The sequence below is a fragment of the Hemiscyllium ocellatum genome, chromosome 13, assembly GCF_020745735.1.
Source record: "Hemiscyllium ocellatum isolate sHemOce1 chromosome 13, sHemOce1.pat.X.cur, whole genome shotgun sequence".
NCBI classification, from domain to species: domain Eukaryota; kingdom Metazoa; phylum Chordata; class Chondrichthyes; order Orectolobiformes; family Hemiscylliidae; genus Hemiscyllium; species Hemiscyllium ocellatum.
In genome coordinates, this window is record NC_083413.1 from 22405287 (window position 1) to 22429842 (window position 24556).

General features: G+C 39.2%; 1 protein-coding gene across 1 annotated transcript in view; it reads right to left on the reverse strand.

Moving 5' to 3' along the window:
• LOC132821703 (IgGFc-binding protein-like) overlaps window positions 1-24556 on the reverse strand; it is a 111329-nt gene that overhangs the window by 18344 nt on the left and 68429 nt on the right. The window contains exons 71-78 of the mRNA XM_060834409.1: window positions 21797-21999; window positions 17501-17645; window positions 16223-16464; window positions 14381-14545; window positions 11199-11326; window positions 10514-10785; window positions 7669-7877; window positions 444-588 (exon numbers count right to left, since the gene is read on the reverse strand). Of these exons, the coding sequence (XP_060690392.1) occupies window positions 444-588; window positions 7669-7877; window positions 10514-10785; window positions 11199-11326; window positions 14381-14545; window positions 16223-16464; window positions 17501-17645; window positions 21797-21999 (1509 nt within the window). The remainder of the gene's footprint in view (window positions 1-443; window positions 589-7668; window positions 7878-10513; window positions 10786-11198; window positions 11327-14380; window positions 14546-16222; window positions 16465-17500; window positions 17646-21796; window positions 22000-24556) is intronic.

Here is a 24556-nt window from a genome sequence, read left to right on the forward strand (position 1 = left end):
ACATTTCTGATTACCATGGCCCTTAACACAAACTAAATGGTCAAATAAAGATAGCATCCCACTTGTCTATGATGCACTCAATAGTAATTATCTTCCCAATTCTCTTCAGTGGCAAAGGGCTCTTGATCAAGGTTAAGAGGGTGTCAGAATTGTTAATCAAAACAAAAGTGAAAGTTCGTACCTTCAGAGGCAAAGAATTAGGAGTATAAAGTACATTAAAAATTTATAGAGTGTACAAAATAATGTCTATATCTCTTAATTGCAAACACTGGCCAATGGAAGATGACAATGTGGAATTGGGACAGCTGTTTTACTCACAAACATGCTCACTTCTTTCACAAAATTGTAGGAAAGACATTTCACAAACCAGTTTTGTCAAAAAAAATCAGTCAAATGTTCATACATTTGAAATAATAAAGTAGTTACCACATTCAGTTACACACCAGTGGATTTGCAGATATACTGGCCATTTGTCTTCAGACTGCAGTACTCATTACGTCTACAACCATAGTCTGCACAGTTTATCTCACCATCTTTTCCACAGCTACACTTTTGGGCACAATGTTGGGTCAGCCAAGTCTCCCCAATCTGAAAGAGTTACACATGAATGCTATTAGAGCTACATAGACATATCTATATCAACAAGTGTGCACATTTAGTGTAGTTTGTTAGGCAGCTGGTTTGTAATGCAGAGTGATGCCAACACTGTGTTCATTTTCTGCACCGAGTGAGGTTACTATGAAGGACCCATGTTTTCAACCTTGCCCATCGCCTGAAGGCATGGTGACCCTCAGGTTAAACCACCATCGGTCATCTCACTGTAATTAGAGGAGTAGCCCTGTTGTCTTCTGAGACTTTGGGGACTTTACCTTACCTTATGTTTGCATTTGGTATTTTACAATATTTTCACTAAAAAACACTCAATTGCATGAACAATGATCTTATATAACAAGTTTAAACAACCTAAAACGTACAGTAGATCTATCAGCATTTAAAGTATATAAGAACACAAGAACTAGTCATTTGGTCATTCAGAACCTGCTGAAAAAGACACATTTTGTTGAGAATTTTTGTCTTTCTCTCATCAGGATAATTCGCAAGAATACTAATCCAAGTGAAAAACCAATGTTTATACTGCATCACATCTGACTGGTTGGCAAATGGAATTTGCTTGAGGCATTACCATCGAGAATACAACAGTTAATCATGAATGACAATTAACTGTCAGGCTTGTTTAAATTTTAAACAAGGCAAGTTGTCTCTGATTTATCACAGGAGAAACTGAGGACTGCAGATGCTGGAGATTAGAGTTGAGAGTGTAGTGCTGGAAAAGCACAGCAGGTCAGGCAGCATCCACGTAGCAGGATTCCTGATGAAGGGCTTATGCCCAAAACATCAATTCTCCTGCTCCTTGGATACAGTGACCTGCTGTGATCTCAAAAGAATAAGTGGAGTGAATTTGACTCTGCTCCTTCTCCCTACCAAAAGTTGCATTGGCACATGCCAACCAGATACTTTAATATGTCAGAAATGGGACGTCTGTCATACAGGGACAGGAAGTCCTGTCCTAGATTGCTTCCAGACAATTTGATCGATTAGCAGCTCTAAAGCCACAGCAGTGGTCACCACTCAATCCTGGGGCTACTGGGACTCCAAGCAGTCCTGAGTCCATCAGCAGCCTTAGTGAGATGAAAAGTTACAGTGGGGATGATTGACACTTTATTTTATGAGTTCCATCACCTCTAAATATGCTGTCGGGTAAGGGGGAGGAAGGTGCTATAAGCTCCAATATTCAATGTGTGACTCCTTGCCTATTTAAAGGGTCTGACACATGCTGAAGGGATCTTCTCAAAAACAATAACACTAGTCTTTCCCTCACAGTTACAGGAGTTGACACAATCTATCATGTACCTGTTTGTAACCAATCAATGGAACAACAGCATCCCCTTGTGATCTGCACCAGTTATTCACATACTTCTCAATGTGTTTCTCCTCAGGACCTTTACAGGTGAATTGAGCTACCATTGAGTAAAAGAGACTTTGGTTCAAATCATGAAAGCACTTTAATCTACACTAAGTTGGAACAGCAATCAAATCAGTGATCAAATTTATGTTGTTCAATCCATACAATATTTGAACTTTCTGCTTCAGTTTCACTGTTGTAACATAAGCCTGCCCTTTAAAGTGGCTGTAACTCTATTTGACTATTAAATGTGAGGATTATTTAAAATCTTGACATATGATTACATACTATAGAAGCAGTATTGATTTCAACCACTTGGCTCCTTCAGCGTTCTCTATCATTTACTGATATCATAGGTGACCAGACCATGACCTGAAATCTACATTCTTGACTATGCCCAATACCCTTTGGCAGCCTTCCCAGTAAAGAACTTATCGAGCTCAGTGTTAAAAATATTCAATCATCTTGCCCCTGTTGGACTCCAGGGAAGACTCATAATCTGAGAAAACAATTCTCCTCATCTCCACCTTAAATGGCAAACCCTTTGACTGTGTCCCCTAGCTCTAGTCTCCCCTATAACATTCATACTGTCATATAGAGATCTTAAACATTTCAATATAACACCTTTCATTCTTCTGAACTCCGATGGCTGCAGATCTTGTTAAACCAATCTTTCTTCATGAGATAATTTCCTCCTGGCCCCCGTGCCAATTAAGTGAACCTCCTCTGAAGTGCCTCTAGTATATTTGTATCCTTTCTTAAACATGTAGACCAATCCTATACACTGTACTCCAGATGTGGGCTCACTAATACATTATAGAACAGTAGCAAAACATTTATTATTATATTCCACTTCCCTGACAAAAAAATAACAACATTCCACTTGCTTTCTTAATCACTTACTATATTTGCATAACAACCTTTTGTGATTCATTTACCAGAAAATCTACCTCTGTACCTTAGATTTCTACTATCTCTTTCCATTTAAATTTGACAAGATCCCTCATGGTAGACTGATTCAGGCATTTGAAAAGGTTCCTCCTAATAGGTTGATCTTGAAGATTAAGTCCACTGGGATCCACTGTAAGTTGATAAGTTGGATATAAAATTAGCTTGGTCATGGCAGACAGAGGGTAGTTGTGGAGGGGTGTTTTTCTAACTGGTGGGTTGTGGCCAGTGGTGTTCCACATTGATTAGAACAGGGACCTGTTGTTTGTAACACATGTAAATGTTTTGGATGAAAATATAGGTGGTCTGATTAATAATTTTGCAGATGACACAAAAATTGGTGGAGTCGTGATAGTGATAAAGGTTACTAAGGGATACTGCAGGACAGTTAGAAAGTTGGGCAGAGAAATGGCAGATGGAGTTTATTCTCGATAAGTGTAAATTGATGTATTTTGGTAGGTCAAATGCAAGAGGAAAGATACAGTGAATGCAGAATCCTTAGGAGCACTGAAATACAGAGGTAACTTGGGGGCTTCAATTACTTCCCTAGTTTCCCAGAGATTTCTAAGGTACACCTGATCAGATCCCAGGGATTTATCCACCTTTATGCATCCAGCACCTCCTACTCTGTAATACAAACATTTTTCAAGAGATCGCTATTTAATTTCCCCATATTTTCTACCTTCCATATCTTCTCCACAGCAAAGACTGATTCAAAATATGCATTTAGTATTTTCCTCATCTCCTGTGTTTCTGCGCATAGGGGACCTTGCTGAACTTTAAGGGGCCCTTATCTCACCCGGGTTACCCTTTTGTCCTTAATGTATTTGTAGAATCCCTTTGGATTCTTCTTAACCCTGTTTGCCAAAACTATCTCATGTTCCCATTCTGCCCTCCTGATTTTCTTCTTAAGCATACTCCTACTACCTTTGTTTTCTATCTGGATTTTCTTCCAGGAAATCACTCGATTTCTGCTGCCTATGTCTGACGTAGGCTTCCTTCGTATTCTTGATCAAAATCCCAATTTCTCTGAATAGTCATCCAGCATTCCCTACACCTACCAGTCTTGCCCTTCACTCTAACAGGAACATACAGTCTCTGGACTCTTGTTATACACATTCATTTCAATTTTCAATCCCTATAGAAATGTTATTACCTGTGTTACTATTTCTAGCAAGATCTTTTGTGTTCTAATTTCTCCCTCCCTATAAAATATTGTCATTATTTGCTGTTCACTATTTATGCCCAATTGTCTGACCTATCATTCATTGTTACTGATCTATATAGCTTTTCTGTAAATATGATGTTGTCTTTAACCTCTTTAGGTAACTAGCTTTGAATGGAGCTTCCTCCCGAGCCTTTGTCTCTCATTGAAATAGGTCTTTTGAGTATTCTGGCATGTCTCCAGAAATAATTGTCATTGTACATCCATTAATCTATCACAGAAGCTAGTTTGCCAGATAACTTTAATCAATCTGCCATCATGCTGTCATAATTACTGTTTTTTCTACATTTAAAACACTAGTTTTAAACTCACACTTGTTTCAATCAAACCTGATATGAGATTCAATCATGATATGATCACTAATCCCTAGGGGTGCCTTACCAATGAGGTCATTCATTAATCCTGCCTCACTGACAGTACCACATCTAGTTTTGCCTGCATTCAGATTTGGATTTAGAATATGCTACTCCAGAAAACTGTCCTAAAACATTCCATAAACTCATCATCTAGGTCACTTTCTCCAACCTGATTTTTCCAGTCTACATTAAAATTAAAATGATCCATGATTATTCAGATACCTTTCTCACAAGCCCTTCCTTATTTTCAATATAATTAGTTGGAGATGTTCTCTGTTTGAAGAAGCATTTAAATTATTTCTACTCCATGTCTATGCGAGTGGAAGCATTAGATCAGTGGCCATGCTTTTGGCCCCAAACTACAGGGTAAGGTTTTGGGGTAAGAACATCAATTAGACAATTTTTGAGTCCTGATCCCATGAGAGACCCAATGTGATTTATTGAAAAGTTGGTTCATCAGTGGCCAGAGAGTATACTCACTATTCACTAAAGGACAGTAATAGCCTCCCTAGATTTGAGAGTCAAAAGGGTGCTTTCCAGCCTCCTGAGAGACTAACAGACACATTTTCAGAAATGGGGGCTACTGATTTAGGAAAGAGTGCAACAAGAGGTGCAGATGCCCGCTGAAGACGTTTTAATAAATATCACATGAAATATATACTGCAGCTGTGGCTAATTCACAGTCGTGTCCATAAGAGTAAAAACTTATGAAGATTGCTGGCTGCAGAAAAGCTGATTAAGTAATAAGAACTAAGAGTGGGAGAGAATGGGTGATTTGTACTGAAAAGCAACCCATGTAATGTAATAATAGGCCTAGGAGTAGGTGAGAATGGATGACTGTGTTAAAAGCAACCCACATCAAAACAGGATGGAGTATGGGGTTAGTAAAAAGTATGAAAGGATGGAATCAGGCTCTAAAGTTATTGAATTCGATGATGAGTCCTCGAGGCTGCAGGGTCCCCAAGTGGAAAATAAGATGTTGTTCTTTGAGCTTGCCCCAAATCTTGCTGGAACACTGCAGCAAGCCTGCGACAGAAATGTTGGTGTGGGAGCACGGTCGTGTGTTGAAATGGCAGGCAATTACAGCAGGGGGTTAATTTTGCAGACAGAACACAGGTATTCTGCAAAGCTGCAACCTTTGTGTGTTGTCTCCATAATATAGAAGAGACGACGCTATGTACAGCAAATACAGTGGGCAAGATTGAAGGAAGTACAGGTAAATCGCTGGTTCACCTGGAAGGTATGTCTGTGACCTTGGAGAGTGAGGAGGGTGGAGATAAACAGACAGGTATTACATCATCTGCAATTGCATGGGAAGGTGCTGTGAAGATGTGGGGAGGTGTTGGAAAAGAAGAAGGAGTGCACCAGAGTGTCCCAGAGAGAATGGTCCCTGCAGAATGATGACAAGGAAAGAGAGGGGAATGTGAGTCTGGTCATGGCATGGAGGTGATGGAAATGGCAGCCTTCAATCCTTTGGATGCAGAGGCTGATGGCAAAATAAGTGGGTGGTAAGTATGTCACAACATTCCAAAATGCTTTTAGAGCCACTGTAAAGTCGTACAAACTGCAATGAAATACAAATGACAAGATAGCGCTTTAGTAACAATAATAAAGGAAACTGTAGGAAATATTCAAAAGGTCTAACAGCATCTGTGGAGAGAAACTGAGACAATTGGCTGAATTTTCCCAGCCAGTGAATGGCATGGTCATTCCTGAGAAATGAAGGAAAACCATGTGAGATCAACTTCAAGGCAATTCCAAAACGGACAACAAGAACTCCCATTTTTCAACCAAGTTTTGAACATCAGGACAAAATTCTGCTAGTAACTGGCTAAAGGCCTATGTCATGTTTTAGCATGCCCTAACATCTCATTATAAAATAATCTCATCTCATTGATATGCAATTTCCAAGTCTTCCACCCACTGTGCCACAACTAGATGGCATCAATTGCTGATATGAAAGTCAGGTTGGTAACCTGGTGACTCCAGCCTGCTTCCTACTCCTCCAGCTCTCTACCTCTGAAACCATTCACCAACATCCAGGACATGCTCACTAGGAAGCCCTGCCTTAACTAGGACTATCAGGTCCCTGCTGACAAAGTGGAATGCCAATTTCCCTCTCTCCAACATGTCTGGGACAACTGATCAGGCCATACTCTTTGTGAAAGACGTTCTTTGATCTGCCCGAAACTTGGTGGCCTTTCAGAACAAGGAGTTGACACTGACTGAATATTGCAGACTGGCACATTCCAAAGTCCAGGATTACATGCTGAAGGATACAATAAAGCTTGGGTCACCTGCTGCCACAGCACAGTGGGGAAAGACCACCGTTTGAGGTCTTCCAACCTAAGTTAAATGGGGGTCTGTTCACTTATCGGACCATCCTAGTGCTTCAAATGCATGTGGATTTATTTTTATATATGTAAGAGATGTCTTTGGTTTATTTGAATAAAGTCAAACTCCAGTGTTTGTTTGCTTTCTTTATATGCTACTGTACAGAACTGAACTGCATTTGTGTCTATGTAAATATGCAAATATATTTTTTATGAATAAAGTATATTTTTGAAATATAATGCAAAAATTGATCAGTAACTGTCCAGGCAGCTCTGGATTGCTAGTGCTTAATTGGGTATATGGCTGGACTTCAAAAATGATGTTGACACCAGGAATCCTGGGAAGACCCAGCAGTGGTGAATTCTTCTGTCTGCAGTGGGAGAAAGGATATGATGAGCATGGGACATGGTGCATAGGTAATGAGATGTGAAGGGCTCATGAAGGTAAAATCTCCATGAAATTTGTCAAAATTGACACTTGTCCAATTCTTGGGAAAATTCAGCCCAACATTTCAAATATGCCTTTTTCAGAACAGATGCTTCACTTGATGTTTTAAGGATAAACATTGGCCAGGAAACAGCCTGTTGTTTTTTAAATAGTATAATGTGATACTTCATATCTACTTTAGAAAGCTTACAGTTTTGTAGATTCTCAGTGCTCCAACAAATATTAACCTAGATATACGTTCAAGTCTCTGCGACAAGATTGAACTCATAACCTCTGACTCAGATATAGGAGTGCTACATTAAGCCGAGACACCTTTAATCAAAGAACTTGCGTAACCTGCTTGACAAAATATGTAATATTTCCAGAAATAGGTTCAATTGTTTTAATATACTCACATGATGGTAATGATCGTTTTTGTCTCTGCAGCCACACTCACTGATTGAAATACAGCTGTCACCACTGAATACGAAACCATTGTTACATACACATCCTTCCATGCACACAGAAGACTTGTCACAGCTGGATCCTGCATAGATATTATTGCATGTAGGAGGACAAGCTGGAGCACAGGTTGTATAGTAACTGTTTGGTGGACAATACTGAGCTGCAAAAGCAATATAAACATTTCCATGCAATCAATTCAAGATAGGTGGAAGGATAAAGGTAAAAATAATTTACATTAATTACAATAATCACTAGGATTTGTTCAGTATAAGCTGCACCAAGTAGGAAGACAAATGAAACAATTTCAGATGCACAGGCATTTATAATAATCTTACAACAGTAGAGTTGCCTTGATTTTGCAGTGTAGTGGCTACCATGTTTGCCTCATGTTACATGAAAATACTCCAGTTAAATACTGAGCAGGAACATTGTTAAGGTTCAAATATCATCATAAGGGGAATAGGCGTAGCTCTTTGCTTATGTTGCAGTAGTGGTGGCCCAACTTCTGAATCAGAAAATCCAAGTTCAAATTTCACCTCTCTGAGGTATGTCATAACATGTCTGAATGGGTTGATTAAAAATATCTGTAACAGTAGAGTTCAATATCATTATTTTCAAACCCAGTGTATTCTTATTACAATCAACAGATTAGAGATGGCAAATAAATGCTTGTCAACCAGTGATGCTCAAGTCCTTTGAATGAATAAACAAGAGTCCTCATTGGAAGAAATGACTTGTTCTTGTATAGTATGTTTAGATTGGTAGATGGGCAATTCTTTGTATAATAGGTTCTTGCTCAAATCTCCTCACCAGTTCTTTCCTCCTGGACTTCTTTGAAAAACAATAACTCATTGACTGCTTTCTAGGATCTGGCTCGATGGTTTCAGGATCTTTAAGTAATCAGGGTACATGTCGAACCTTGAATATAAATGTAATTGACCTTCTTTCCACAGAAGGTTTTTTTTAGCACAAATAAATCCAATCCCATTCAACATGTATATTCATGCACTCCGAGCAGCAGTGATGAGCAACATGAACCTTTAATGATTTTAATTTCCCAAACATTGGAATTTGATGAAACCTTAGTGTTCTTAATACCAGTCTGACAGAAGGCAAATGAGTCAACATTGGTTCAAATTTCATTCTATGAGTTTCACAAGCTGTTTCACTCAGCTATTCAATGGAAAAGGCTACACAGCCACTGGAGATCTCAAATCTCAGTGCTTTTTACATCTTATATTTATTACAAAATAATCGGATAACACATGCTTTATCACACACATTCCCAGACCTTTTTCCAATATTATTTAATACTTACTGTAACTATAATAAATTAGGAGATTGCACAACTTTAAATTCTATTATTATAGACAGCACCTTGCTCATTATTTAGTGAAGGACTGCATACAGGTATCATTTGATTTACACATTTGCGGTTTTATGGAAGTGAACTAATTTATTTAATTTTGCTTATTACATGAAATGAGATCATAAGAGAAATTAAGCCATTCCTGCAACAGTCTTGTGAATCACCACAGAGTGCACGGGATAATGTGAGGCACTGCTAACCATTAGGTTATTGTTAAGAGTGAGAAATAATAAACCCGCCTTGGGTTTATTTCAAAATACATGCTGATCACAGCACATTGTTATCTTGAACTGTTAAATGCTGTAAGCAGCAGTTTGAGCAAATATATCTAGTATGCAAAAAATAGCTCCCTTAAGAGTTTTTCACTGATATATAACAATGCCTAATAGTTTATTTCGGGAGTATTCAGGAAATGTGTGATCAGTTACCTTGATCAAACAGCTGAGAACATCAGTTTAAAAAATGTTCCTCTTTTTGAAAGTGGATCTTATGCAAACTTGGAGTTGACAGTTCTGGGAGGAAAATACAGGCAAAATTGGAGCTCTGGCCATTACCAAAAATAATTATAATAAAATATTTACAAGCCAGTGATCCTTGCACTCATGTTAGGTTAATACCAATAGGTGATCTATGCTGTTGGTCACGTAGCATATGTAGAGTCAGGGAAAGACTGAACTGAATTCCTCCAGAATATTACTACATTACAAGGGCTGTTTCTAGTCTTGTGCAGTACAGTTGGTGCCTTGGAAATTTCCTGATGCTGCCCAGAAGCTTTAAACAAAAATTTAAAAATATGTTACAAGAACAGAAATTGCTGGAGAAATTCACTGATGCTGATGAAGAGTCACCGGATTTGAAACATTAACTCTGCTTTCTTCCTACAGATGCTGCCAGACCTGCTGAGTTTATTCAGTAATTTCTGCTTTTGTTTCAGATCTTCAGCATCTGCAGTCCTTTGTTTTATGTTACTGTCTTACCTGTATGACCCAGGCCTTTATTTATCCTAAAGCCACAGGTTGGGTTTACAATCACCCCTTGCCAACCTGGGCCAACCTTATGCTGGGCTTTTGAGAATCAGGTTACAGGAACTCCCAATGGAGGGAGTTTCTTCATTTTCTTGTACTGATTGTTATTTTTGTGTTGCTGGAGGATGTAACCACCCATATTTTGATTCTTCTCTGGGGGTTAGTGTATCGATCCCAAGTGATGTGCTAAATCTATGGTTAGTACAAGTCAAAATAATTGTTTATCTCATATTTCTTGTTGTTTTAACAGAATCTATGTATCTCCATCAAGTGGTTTGTTGTATCACATTGTGACAATGTTATACTGTTCCATATGTTTGAATAGCAGTATAAATAGGTATGTGTGTTTTTTAACTTTCATTGACTTCACCTTTATCCCTTGTTAACAATATAGTTACTTACGACAGAAAGTACTGTTTCTCCACATGATTTCTACTTTCTCTTCCTTACAAGCAGCAACATAATTTTGGAAATTATCACAGAGTGTTGAAATCATGGCATTATATTTGCACATGTCTTGAATACAGTTCTCGATGAAAATATATGGATTAACAAAGTGATGACAAGGTATGAATTTATCATGCAGCAGCTCCTGGCACTGGGACTCAATAATTAGTTTCTCTTTTGGCGTGCAAAGTGATGCCATTTGTTTTTTGTTGTAGCCTGGTTGACAGCTAATAAAAATAGAAAACACAGCTTTTATTACATTTCAAATATTCCAGCTTTGAACAACATGTCCTCAAAATGCTATTACAACTTTCTGCAAATACTTAAACATGATTAACATGTCTTTATCAATTAATGTGTTCCTTTTTCCATTGAAGGACAGATACAAATGTGATATAAGCACATTAATCATTTGCTAAGGAGTGTGTCTATTATCATTTTTAGCAATATGTGTTACAAAATTTCAATCCCAAGTTTTGAAATGGCCATTTTATACTGAAGGATTGATTTATACTTACATCTGTTTCTGATTGCGTTGATGCTTTTTGACTAGTTTCAGTTTTGTTCAATTTAATATATATAATAAATGAGAAAAAAAATATTTTTGAGTCTCTGTGATACATAAAGGTTTAAATCCTACCCTGCATTGCTATATTCCTCTGACTTCCAACTGTTTCCAAAGTGAGTTACACTGGGTGCAATTAGACCATCAGGCATTAGCAACTCATCACCCTTTTGGCCGTTGTAATTACCACACAAACCACGCACCTATGATAACAGAGAGACGGATTAACAAATGTGATAATACAGAAATGATGACATGAGATCAGTGTACTGTATACTATAACACATAAAGCCTAAAAAAAGAGTATCTTCAAAAATTCTTCTTCATTTAAAAAAAGCTGACATTAGGAAAGCTAAGACAAACCTTCCAATTTCAAATGCTGCGAAATGTCAGCTCCCAGACGCTGGGAAAATGGCTGCAGAGATCAGTAGACCAACATGTAATCCTACATTATTTCCTCAGGAAGTCTGTAGTTTGCCACTACCAGACGCATTACAATAGCCATAAGCCCAACATTTGGAGTGAGAGGACAGGAGGAGAAATTCCTGATTCCTCGTGGCTCTTTCTTATCAGCATTTATGTGATAAATGGAAAAGCATTCCAAAAACTGAGAAGTGGAGCTTGAACTCTGAATCCAGATAGCCAAATCTCCCTGTATCCCAAACCTCCTGACTTTATGAATAGGCAACCTTATCAAATGCCTTGCTGAAGTCCATATACATCATATCCACTGCTTGAGCTTCATCGAACTGTCTCGTCCCCTCCTCAAAGAACTCAATAAGATTTGTGAGGCATGACCCTCACAAAGCCATGCTGACTGCATTTACTCACACTATGCTTTTCCAAATAGTCATAAATCCTATCCCTCAGAATTATTTCCAAAACATTGCTGATCACAGACGTAAGACTGACTGATCTGTAATTGCCAGGGATTTCCCTATTCCCCTTCTTGAAAAGAGGAACAACATTCGCCTCCCTCCAATCCACCGGTACAACTCCCATGGAAATTGAGGAAGGAAAGATTTTGCCGGTGGCTTAGCAAACTCCTTTCTCGCTTCCCGGAGCAGCTTAGGATAAATCTGGTCTGGCCCTAGGGACTTATCAATCTTAATGTTTGCCAAAATTTCCAGCACATCAACTTCATCAATCTTGATCTGTTCAGGCCTGTTTCCCAGCTCCTCAAAGTTCTCATTCACAACAAAGTCCCTTTCCTTTGTGAAAACTGAAGCAAAAAACTCATTTAGGACTTCCCCTACCTTCTCAGACTCCACGCACAAGTCCCCTATGCTATTCCTGATCAGCCTTACCTTCTCCCTGATCATTCTCTTATTCCTCACGTATGAGTAAAATGCCTTTGGGTTCTCCCTAATCCTTCCTGCCAAGCCTTTTTCATGCCCTCTCCTGGCTCTCCTCCATCCATTTCTAAGCTCCTTTCTAGTAAGCCTGAAATCCTCTAAAGCTGTGTTAGATCCTTGCTTCCTCCATCTTAAGTAAGTTGCCTTCTTCCTTTTGACGAGATGCTCCTCTGTTCTCGTCATCCAGGGTTCCTTAATCTTACCCTTCTTGCCTATCTCAGAGGAATAAATTTGTACATCACTCACAACAACTGCTCCTTAAACAGTCTCCACATGTCTGTTGTGTCCTTTCTGTGGAACAACTGCTCCCAATCTGTACTTCCCAACTCCTGTCTAATAGCATCGTAATTTGCTTTTCCCCAATTAAATATCTTCCCTTGGTAACTGCTTCTCTCCCTTTCCAAGGCTATGGTAAATGTGAGGCAGTTGTGGTCACTGTCACCAAAGTGTTCGTCCACCACGAGATCTGACAAATGTCCTGGCTCAGTGCCAAGCTCCAAATCCTATATGGCCTCTCCCCTCATTGGCCTATCTACATACTGAGTAAGGAAACCCTCCTGAACACACCTGACAAAAACGGCTCCATCCATATCATCTACACTAAGGAGGTTCCAGTTAATATTGGGAAGGTTGAAGTCACCCTTAGTAACAACACTGCTACATCTACATTTTTCCAAAATCTGCCAGCCTATGAGTTCTTCAATCTCCCTACTGCTATTATGGGGTCTGTAGAAAACAGCTGCTCCCTTGCTGTTCCTAACTCCATCCATACTGACTCAGTAGACAAACCTTCCTCAACAACATTTGTTTCTGTAGCTGTGACGCACTCTTGGAATAGCAATGCTACACCCCCTCCTCTTTTTCCACCTTTCCTGTTCTTTTTAAATGTTCTAACCCTGGAACATCTAGCAACCATTCCTGTCCCTGTGAAATCCACACCTCTGTCATGGCTACAACATCATAGCCCGAAGTACTTCACTGCTGAAGCCTGCTCATGGTGAGTTAGCTGTACTCCATAATCTTATTTATCTGTGTGCCCTATATTTACAAATGTACAATAAAAACCATCAAACCTTTCAAGTCAATTGTTCATCAAACTTATCCTGTCTCCCAAAAGTATACACTTTCAATACAAGAGTTATTAATGGTTTGGTATGAGAACTCTATATTTGTTTTCTTTTCTTCTTTCGCTCAGACTAATACTGCTAAAATGATCCAGAGCAACTAATCCTTGACAGCAAAAGGGTCAACCCTAGTAACTCTGGAGTTTATACTAAAAAGGAGCTTGGGGAAATTCAATCTGTGAGGAGTTGTTATGTTTGACTCCAGTATCCTGTCCTGTGCTGCTCATTCCACAACCATGGCTCATATTTTCTTTGCTCTGTATTCCTCTCTACATCACTCTCAGGCTATATCTGCCTTAAAGGTATGGAAAAATGCACTCAGCATTTCTTTTCTTCCTTTTGTAGATATGCTGAAATTTTATAAATTTCTTCAATGATGACCTGTTACGACCAGGTATTCTTAACAACCATATTTTGCATTTGCTGCTAATTTAAACTCAAACTTACACAATAGAATGAAATCACATCAAGATAACAGAACTATTTACTTAAACCTTTCATGAAAAAAATCCTTTCACCACCTTACCGAAGACAGTATTTTCATAAAGGATTTATAATATGAAAAAATATTTATTATATTTAGATTACATTCTATTAAAGTATGCACACATTATTAGGTTATTCCGTAACTCACTGAAAAACTATTAATTTTATAACACATGCTTACACTGTGCCCTGAGTCACTGTGGTTTGATTACAGATTCTCAGTTCTTTAGGGAATATTGGAGGTCCTTTCAAATATATGCATAATATTTTTGTAGACCATGACCATGCTTACCTTTGAATAATATGAGTTTGGTAAATTGATCTCAAGATTGCGGTTGCCATCATATCTCACTGACATTCCAAAATCTGTCTCAACTATTGTGTTGATACCATTTGTTAGAACATTTATGCCTCTCAAACGTCTTTGCATTGGTGTGCGAATGCTTTTCCCATTTAGCTGGAAAGTAAGATCCTTTGTATGAGAAAGCCAACATCAACTGGAGCAAAATGATGATGATTCAAAACAACTTTTCAGAACTAAAAAATAAACAGTAACCTCTGAATAGAGAGGGAAAAATATGACCAACTTAGAGCATGGTGGTGTGGTGGGAGAGAGAATGTTTTCTCAGATGTAAATTCTCAGTCAGTTTATAAGGAATGGATTTCCATCTTCCTTCTGTCATTCAACAGGGTGCAATGGATTACCCACCCAGTTTAGGAAGTGCTCAATGTTCATTTTCATTGATTTAAGTGGAAATGAAATTCATAAGGTTTCTATTACAGACTATTCATTTACAATTTTACAGTTTTGCACTCAATTGCAAGTTGTAAATCTGTTCGAATTAATTTACAATTTTGTCATATATGTTACAAAGATGAAAATGTATCCTGTAGATTAGTGTATGACTGTTTTGATGTGCAAAGTAGTGAGCTATAGCCATTTCCACAAAATCTGAAAATATTCTGAACATTGTTAGATGTCATGGTGCCAACTTCCCTCTACGCGATGTCTGAGGCAATTGGGCAGGGCAGCTCCAGACAGCCAGACAGTTGACTCGGTGGACAGCTGAGCTTATAAAATGGTGCTGATAGCAGGAATCATGGAAGGACTTGGCCGTGACGAGTAGCAAAATAGAGAATACACCAAGCTGGGCACCATTGAGGTATGATGCAAAGGCAATGAAGTGAGTTTGGGTAAGTGGCATGAGAAATCCTGCTAGGGCTCACAGATCTAAACCATGAAATTCACCAAAAATGATACTGAACTAATTTATATATAAATTCAGTCCTGAATTACAGACACAAAATAGTTTGTATGAAAAATAGAAACCACTTTGCTGCAATAGGGGTTGCCCATCTCAGTCTAAGACATACTAAGGTGGAAGAGACAAGTGAGCATGACTCACCATCTAATTGTTCTATACAGTAGTGTAGATTTGCAATTAGCAGTGAAACAATAGTGTTCGCAGCTGACCCTGAAGACAGTTGCCCAGAAAAATTTAGCATTCTCCATGATGGGTATTTTCCCTTTCCTATTAGCAGCTGAAATCTGGTGCCTAATCAAGATGATGCCCTGGCATGCAGCAGAATTGATGTTGATGAGCAGATAGGTAACCATCAGCATTGTAGTTTTCATACACAGCAAACCAGGAAGTTATACGTGGCCAAAATGTTAAATGCTCAGGTATCAAAATAGATAGTAAATGCAACATATTCTAAATATTCTAACAGGATTGAATTTTTAATAAATGTGAAGAAATTTGCCATTCCATTGTTCTAAAGTTTGCTTTTCATAGGCAATGTAGAAGTTTAGCAATAAGGCTGAAGTTAGTTTTCTAGAGAATAGGGTGCAACATTTTCCAGGGTTTTCAGAAGTCTAATCGTGTTAAAATGGAGGTTTTTATCAATTATTATTGTAAGGACAGTTTCATTATCTTTACCACTATAAAATGCAGGACATTCCAAGCCCCCAGTACTAAGGCTAGAGCTATAGATAGTGCTTCATTCATTCATATTAGAATCTTTCACCTACTGAGCATACAACAAAGTAACAGAAAGAAAAACTGAAGGTTGTTACAAATGAAATCTTCTGAACTGTAACACTGCACATTTTTCAGCACTGTCATGATCTTACCAAGATCCTCCTGTTCTTCTGCAGTGTGAGATGAACACCATACACATCTATGTAGATTTCTCTCAAATATGTTGAGAGGTTCTGGCCATGCACTTCATTCAATGCAGTAACGTTGACAGGAACCACATTGCTGTTATCAGAGACCCTTACCAGGGTGTATGCACAAGTGCCCGAGAATGTGTACACGATTTTATCAAAGGTATAATAGTGAGCATCACCATTAACATAGCAGGATGCACTTCCTAGATAAACAATAGTGGTTTAGTGATAGTCTGGACAAGCTGGTTAAAGAAATGCTTTCAAATAAGTACATTAAGTTGCTTCAGAATTGCTTAATTTCTGACTGTTCTCCTGAATTTACTGATTCATTCTATGCCATGGGTATAAATACTTCCAAGTAGCCATTTCTGAAATGGTTTTGAATCTTTAACAGTGACTGTTGAAAAGAAGTTCAATAATTTAGGGTCATTGCAGCCAAGCTTGCTCCTGCTCTGTTAAATATTCAGACAATCAACTTTGAATGGTCAAATGGATATTCCAAGATGCTTTACAGCCAATTAAATAGCACTGAAGTGTAGTCACTGTTGTGATGTGTGAAACTACACAAAGTAATCAAATTAAGGGCATAACTGGTGATGATTCTTCACAATACCTCTGGTGTCCTCTAAGGATTGATCCTTAGCCCTCTGCATTTATTATCTACATCTGCCCCATGGCAATACCATCTGAACTCACGGTGTTGCTTTTCACATAAAGGCTGACAATACCCCCTTCCACCTCATGACCACATCTCTCTTCACTCAACTTCTAGACTGCTTATCGAATATCCATTAGAGTAGAAATTTCCTCTACTTAGTAATGGGAAGACTGAAGTTGTTGCTTTCAGTCACCATTCCAAACTCCATTCCGTAGTTATAATTCCATCCCTCTCTGACAACTGTTCAAAAAAAAGACTCTTTGTCAACTTGCTTTCATATTTAATCTGACATTAGCTTTTGATGATATGCTCATTCTATCACTAAGGCCATTCAGTTTAAGGGATCAAGGATGGGCAACAAATGCTGACCTTACCAGCAATGCCTACATCCCATGAGAAAATGAATGGGAGTAGGACACAAGTTATGAGTAAAATCCAGGCACATTTACCTCAAAACTCAAATTTTATTACTTAAATAGCTTTTAAAACCTAACCTTTCATCTTTCTATACTTTTGAGCTAAAGAAACCACTCTCTAATGGCAGATTATTGTGCTACCATATCGTAAGGTAGGTTACTAACCTGTCATGTGACAGCCCAGCTCTCCATCCTGTCTCTCACATTTTTCCAACACTCCACACTTCCAAGCTGTACAGTTGATGGTATTTTTGCCCAAGCATGTACAGCGTTCAGTACAATTCTCAAGTGTGAACCAACTTTCATTTAGCTGAAAACATTCAATCAAAAGCACATTGTTAAAACAAAAAGATTTTAAAATGAGAAATAGCTGAATGGTTACATCATAAAATCTGGCTTATTATGACACTGATTCAGTACTGCTCCATTACTTATCAATGAGGGTAGAATGCCCGGAAATTACATGATCTGCTTTCAATTCACTTAACTAGCTAGTCAACATTTTATTTCTGTTTTCTACATCTCTGTACATTTGAAGAAAATTGAGTGCATTACACATAAATCAAGTCCGAAGACACTGGCAATGATATCTACTCTTGGTACAAGAAGATATGGCATGACTGAAGAATCTTATCTGTGATTGCCTGATAATTAATGTTTTTTGTTCTGAACAGCCTGAGCATCCATCATTACGACCACTTCATATATTTTAAGAAGACCTTTGTGTATGCATAACAGATAAGTTATTTTATAATAATAGACAGGAAGTGCTGGATAAACTGAACAGGTCCAGCAGCATCTGAGGAAAGAAAGACAATCAATGCTTCCAATGAAATATAATTCTTCCTTCTTTTTGGTTGAAACATTCTGTGAAATGTTTGAAGCTGATGATCAGCCTACTATACAGTAATAGAGATGTACAGCAAGGAAACAGACCCTTTGGTCCAACTCGTCCATGCCGACCAGATATCCCAACCCAATCTAGTTCCACCTGCCAGCACTTGGCCCATATCCCTCCAAACGCTTCCTATTCATATACTCATCCAAATGCCTTTTAAACGTTGTAATTGTACCAGCCTCCACCACTTCTGGCAACTCATTCCATACAAATAGTGCTCTCTGCGTGAAAATGTTGCTGCTTAGTTTCCATTTAAATCTTTTTCCTCTCATCCTAAATGTATGCCCTCTAGCTCTGGACTCCCCTATCCCAGGGAAAAGACCTGGTCTATTTATCTGAACCACACCTCTCACACATTTATAACCGTATATAAGGTCACCCCTCAGCCTCCAACACTCCAGGGAAAGCAGGCCCAGCCTATTCAGCCTCTCCTTATTGCTCAAACCCTCCAACCCTGGCAACATCCTCGTAAATCTTTGCTGAACCCTTTCAAGTTTCACAACTCCCGATAGGAAGACCAGAATTGCATGCAATATTCCAAAAGTGGCCTAACCAATGTCCTATACAGCCGCAACATGACCTCCCAACTCCTATACTCAACGATCTGACCAATAAAGGAAAGCATCCCAAATGCCTTCTTCACTATCCTATCTACCTGCAACTCCACTTTCAAGGAGCTATGAACCTGCACTCCAAAGTCTCTTTGTTCAGCAACACTCCCTAGGACCTTACCATTAAGTGTATAAGTTCTGATCTGATTTGCTTTTCCAAAATGCCGCACCTCCCATTTATTTAAAGTAAACTCCATCTACCACTCCTCAGCCCATTTGCCCATCTAATTAAGATCCATTGTACTCTGAGGTAACGTTCTTCGCTGTCCACTATGCATCCAATTTTTGTGTCATCTGCAAACTTACTCACTATACCTCCTACGTTCATATCCAAATCATGGTGACATAGTGGTTAGCACTGCTGGCTCACAGCACCAGAGACCCGCGTTCAATTCCTGCCTCAGGCAACTGTCTGTGTGGAGTTTGCACATTTTCCCCATGTCTGCGTGGCTTTCCTCCAGGTGCTCCAGTTTCCTCCCACAGTCCAAACATGTGCAGGTTAGGTGAACTGACCATGCTAAATTGCCCGTAGTGTTAGGTGAAGTGGTAAACATAGTGGGTTGCTCTTCAGAGGGTCGTTGTGGACTTGTTGGGCCGAAGGGCCTGTTTCCACACTGTAAGTAATCTAATCTAATCTAATAAATGACAAAAAGCAGTGGACCCAACACCAATCTTTGTGGCACACCATTGGTCTGAAAAGCTTCCAGTCTGAAAAGCAAACCTCCACTACCACCCTATGTATTCTACCTTCCGCCAGTTCTGTATCCAAATGGCTGGTACTCCCTGTTTTCCATGAGATCTAACCTTGTTTACCAGTTTTCTATGAGAACCTTGTCGAAAGCCTTACTGAAGTCCATATAGATCATGTCTACTGCTCTGCCCTCATCAATCCTCTTTGTTACTTGTTCAAAAAATTCAATCAAGTTCATGAGACATGATTTCCCACGCACAAAGCCATGCTGACTATCCCAAATCAATCATTGCCTTTCTAAATACATGTATATCCTGTCCCTCAGGATCTTGTGCCATGGATACATTGTTACATTGAATTTTTGGAGTTCTTTCATTAAGTGCCTTAGGCACTCCATTCCAGTTTTCCTAAGTCTCTAGAATTACTGGACTATTTCAGATTCCACAATCCAGGAGCTAACAGCACTTTTTGAGGTGATGACAGCTTTTTGAATCCACCCTTCATTGATGCCTCCTGTTATCAGTTTTCCTCATTTACCAACCCTCAGATCTGTTTAACACTCAGGACAAACATATGCTTAGAACATATTTAGCCTTAAATAAACTGCTTTATCATGTAAAAGGAGCACAGCCAAGTCCAAGTGAATCTTTTGATGTTTCTTTCACCACACCTATTCTCTGGTACTAATCCACCAATGTGTGCAAATGTCTCTGTTCAGCGCATTCCTTCCAACTCAAATGTGGAAGCCACCCTGATCCTTTTCAAGAGACATAATCTTTGCCTTCTTTCTTTCCATGTGTAATTCAATCTTATATTTCTAATGTAGAACTTATCAGTGATACACCCATCTTCCCAAGGCCACTCTGGGGTTCCTGTCCTCAAGCATGGCAAAGCAGAAATCCTGGCCACAGTAACCTTAAGCTGAAGCCTCATCCTAAATACTCCCAAGAATAGTTCAATTGTATTACTCTCCTGTGTCCTTAATTGCTAAAGATTTTGAGTTTAAAAGCGGGTAGGTTATGTTGCAGCTGTATAGGGTGCTGGTGAGGCCACACCTGGAGTACTGTGTGCAGTTTTGTTTTCCTTAATTGAGAAAGGACATACTGGCACTGGAGTGGGTGCAGAGGAGGTTCGCTAGTTTGATTCCGGAGTTGAGGGGGTTAGCTAATGAGGAGAGACTGAGTAGACTGTGATTATATTCATTTGAATTTAGAAGAATGAGGGGGGATCTTATAGAAACATAAAATTATGAAGGGAATAGATAAGATAGAAGTAGACAGGATTGAATTGAGAAGGAACTTCATCCAGGGGGTTGTAAAGCTATGGAATTCCCTGCCCAGTGAAGTAGTTGACACTATTTCAGTGAACATTTTTAAAGCTAAGGTAGATTTCTTTTGAACAATAACGAAATTAAGGGCTACAGTGGGAGCACGGGTCAGTGGATCTGAATCCATTAAAAGATCAGCCAAGATCTCATTGAATGGCAGAGCAGGCTTGAAGGGCCAGATGGCCTACTCCTGCTCCTAGTTCTTATGTTCTTAATAGCAGCACATACCCCAATTTATGAAACCTAACAGGAAGTGAAACAGAACTCATACATTCGCCGTAGCTGAGGTTTGTCGTAGATTTGAATAAAAAGAAAGTAAGAAGTTCATCAACTCGAAAAGAGAGCCACGCATCAAGTTTTTAAAAAACTTATTAATCAATTTCTCAGGGAGCCTTTAAAAAAATACACAGGCCTCTTTCTAGGTCTCAGCTGGCCAGCTTTAGCTTCACTGAACATTACTGAGGTATAATGCGCCGAATATTCAACAGGAGAAAGTGAGGACTGCAGATGCTGGAGGTCAGAGTCAAGAGTGCGGTGCTAGAAAAGCACAGTAGGTCAGACAGCGTTCGAGGAACAGGAAAATCGATGTTTCAGCCATAAGCCTTTCATTAGCCCTCATTCCTGATGACGGGCTTATGCCCGAAACATCGATTCTCCTGCTCCTGGGATGCTGCCTGACCTGCTGTGCTTTTCCAGCACCACACTTGAAATGTTCAAAAACCCAGGAATTCTTCCCAGCATGACCCCATGATGTGTGAAACACTGTGTTGAAGATTCTCCCATTGCCATTGTCAACTCTGGAATTTAAACAGAAGGAAAAGTGCAGAATTCCAGCATCAGTTACCCATTCCTTTCAGCTGCAGATTGATTTACCATTAATTTTCCACACAATATATTCATTCAAGTTGTTCACGTGGTAGTAGATGACACTTGCCTGATAGTATTTGTCATTATCATCCATGCAACCACACTGACTGTTTGGAACACATTGGTCCACACTCAAAACATAACCAGGGTCACAGAAACATCCTTCAACAGTTGGTAGAAGACAGTTGTCTGGTGCAGACAGATCTGTACAAGTAGCAGGACAACTAGTGCCACATCTCTCATAGTGACTACCGCTGGGGCAGGATAGGGCTAAATAAAACAAAGATATATAATTAAGTTCATTTAAATCTGTAGTCAGCTTAAGTAGCATTCAAATAGGTGGGGTAAAACCAAATTAGTTTGTCTGCTATAAACTTCATGACAGTAGAATGTGATACATGGCCTAAAATCTCAAAATCAGTATGATAAAACATCTCATAAGTTGTTGTGATTTTGCACTAATTAATGATTTCATTAGACAGCAGTGGGTGAGAGAAGGACCTGAGACTGTCAGCACCGGTTAAAGGAGCAGACAATGGGAAGGCCATTAGACAGTCAGCACCGATTACAGGAGCAGACAAGGGGAGGACCATTAGACAGACAGTCAGCACCGATTACAGGAGCAGACAAGGGGAGGACCATTAGACAGACAGTCAGCACCGGTTAAAGGAGCAGATGAGGGGAGGACCATGAGACAGTCAGCCAGCACTGGTTAAAGGAGCAGACAAGGGGAGGGCCATTAGACAAACAGTCAGCACTGGTTAAAGGAGCAGATGAGAGGAGGATTGTGAGACAAGAGAGTGTGCATCAACTAAAGGAGCAGGCAAGAGAAGCACCATGAAACAGGTGTCAGCATCACAAAGTAGTTTAGGTGAGAGAAGGATCTCAATGAAGGCAGTCAAAAGGATTGGACTGTATTCATTGGAGCTGATTGCAATTAGTTCATGCTCTACAAAGGCAAAAGGACAAGCTGTTTGATGCGTCATTAGTAAATGGTGAAACTCTTTTTTCATTCTTAAGTTTAAACATAGTACATAAGTTGATAGTCAAGTTAATGAAGTATATAAAACACAACATAAATAAGTGGACATGATGAGAGTATCTTCAATGTAAATATGAGATTTCATCTTGACAAAGATTGTGTAGTGGTCACATCTACTGATACTGTAGTGGATGGGTGCACCTGTGCGATCAATTGTTGAGAATGAGTTTTTAAAACTTCATTCAAGGGATAAGGGTGTTGCTGGCTAAACAACATTCATTGAACATCCTGAATTGCCCAGAGGGCAGTTAAGGGTCAACCACATTGCTGTAAGTCTGGAGTCATTAGTGAACCAGATGTGTTTTTCTGACAATAGTTTCATGGTAATCATCAGTTAATTCTAGATTTTTTTACTGAATTCAAACTCCACTATCTGCCATGGCAGGATTTGAACCCAGGTCCCAGAATATTTCCTGGGACTCTGGATTATTTGTCCAGTGATAATACCACTAGGCCATCAACTCCCCTATTTTAATTATATTTTAATAATGTTTCTCCTTCTTGGTGGTTATCACCACCTGCCACTATGTCTGTAGAACTCAGTCAACTTGGTCAGTTATTGTGCTGCTGAGTCACTCTGTGTAAATAACATTGAAGACCCCAGACAGAATCAGTTCTGCAGCCTTGCCACATTCAATGTGCCAGCCTAGTGGTGTTCAACATAGAAGCGTACTGGTTTATCAGCTAAGGGGGCCAAGTATCCAACAAAGCTTCTCTTTGACCTAATGCCATGAGATTTCATGGGGTCCAAAGTTAGTGAGGCTCCCAGGACAGCTACACCTTACCTGTACATCAGCATGCTGCCACCTTGAGTGATTAGATCTGTGGGTGGAGCAGAATATACCCAGGGATGATGATTGTGTTGACTATAATGTCTGATTCTATGAGCACGACTATGTCAGGCTTTTGCTTGATTAGTCTATGGGACACCTCTCCCAATTTTGTCAGAAGTTATCCAGGTATTGCTAAGGAATACTTTGCAAGATCAGCAGAGTTGAGTTTGTTGTTGTTGCTTCCAGTGCCTAGGTCATCCAGTTTCATTCCTTTCTTTACACTTTTAAATGTTCTGAAACAAGCAAGTTACTTGCTCAGCAATTTTACAGACAGTTAAGAATCTACCACATTGCTGTAGTTCTGGTGTAACGTGTAAGCCAGACCAAGTAGATAGACTGCAGATTTCCTTCCCTAAAGGGCAGTATTGAACCAGTGAGGTTGTCACAACAATTGACAATGGTTACATAGTTGCCATTAGGATAGCTTTTAATTCTAGATATGTTTAAAATCAAATCTCACCATCTGCCATGGTGAGTGATTGGACCCCATTAGCTTTGGCTTCTGAATTACTAAACCAGTGACATTACCACCATGCAACTATTTAACCCCATTATCTTATATTATGATCTTTCCAAATTGACTGATGTGCAAAACTTTGCTTTCTCTGATGCTTTTTTGTTGTTAAACAAAGGCACATTGGAAACCTCTTGTCCATATGTTCAAATACTGACCACCATGGTACCCAAATATCAAAAATAAGGCTTAAGGTCTATCAAGTCAGGTTTCATTCTCAAATCTGACTTGTGCAGTAATACTATTAGCAGAAAACAAAACAATAGTATGGACTCATATAGGTAAGGAATATCTGTACTTCAATCTCAAAGTATGTTTCAATAGTTGATCTCAGTCAGGTGACAAAGTTATATTTGGACTAGATGCTATTAAATCCATAAAGGGGTTGAGAGTGGTGAGGGATTGCAGCAGACAGTCTGGCAGTAAATGATTTATAAA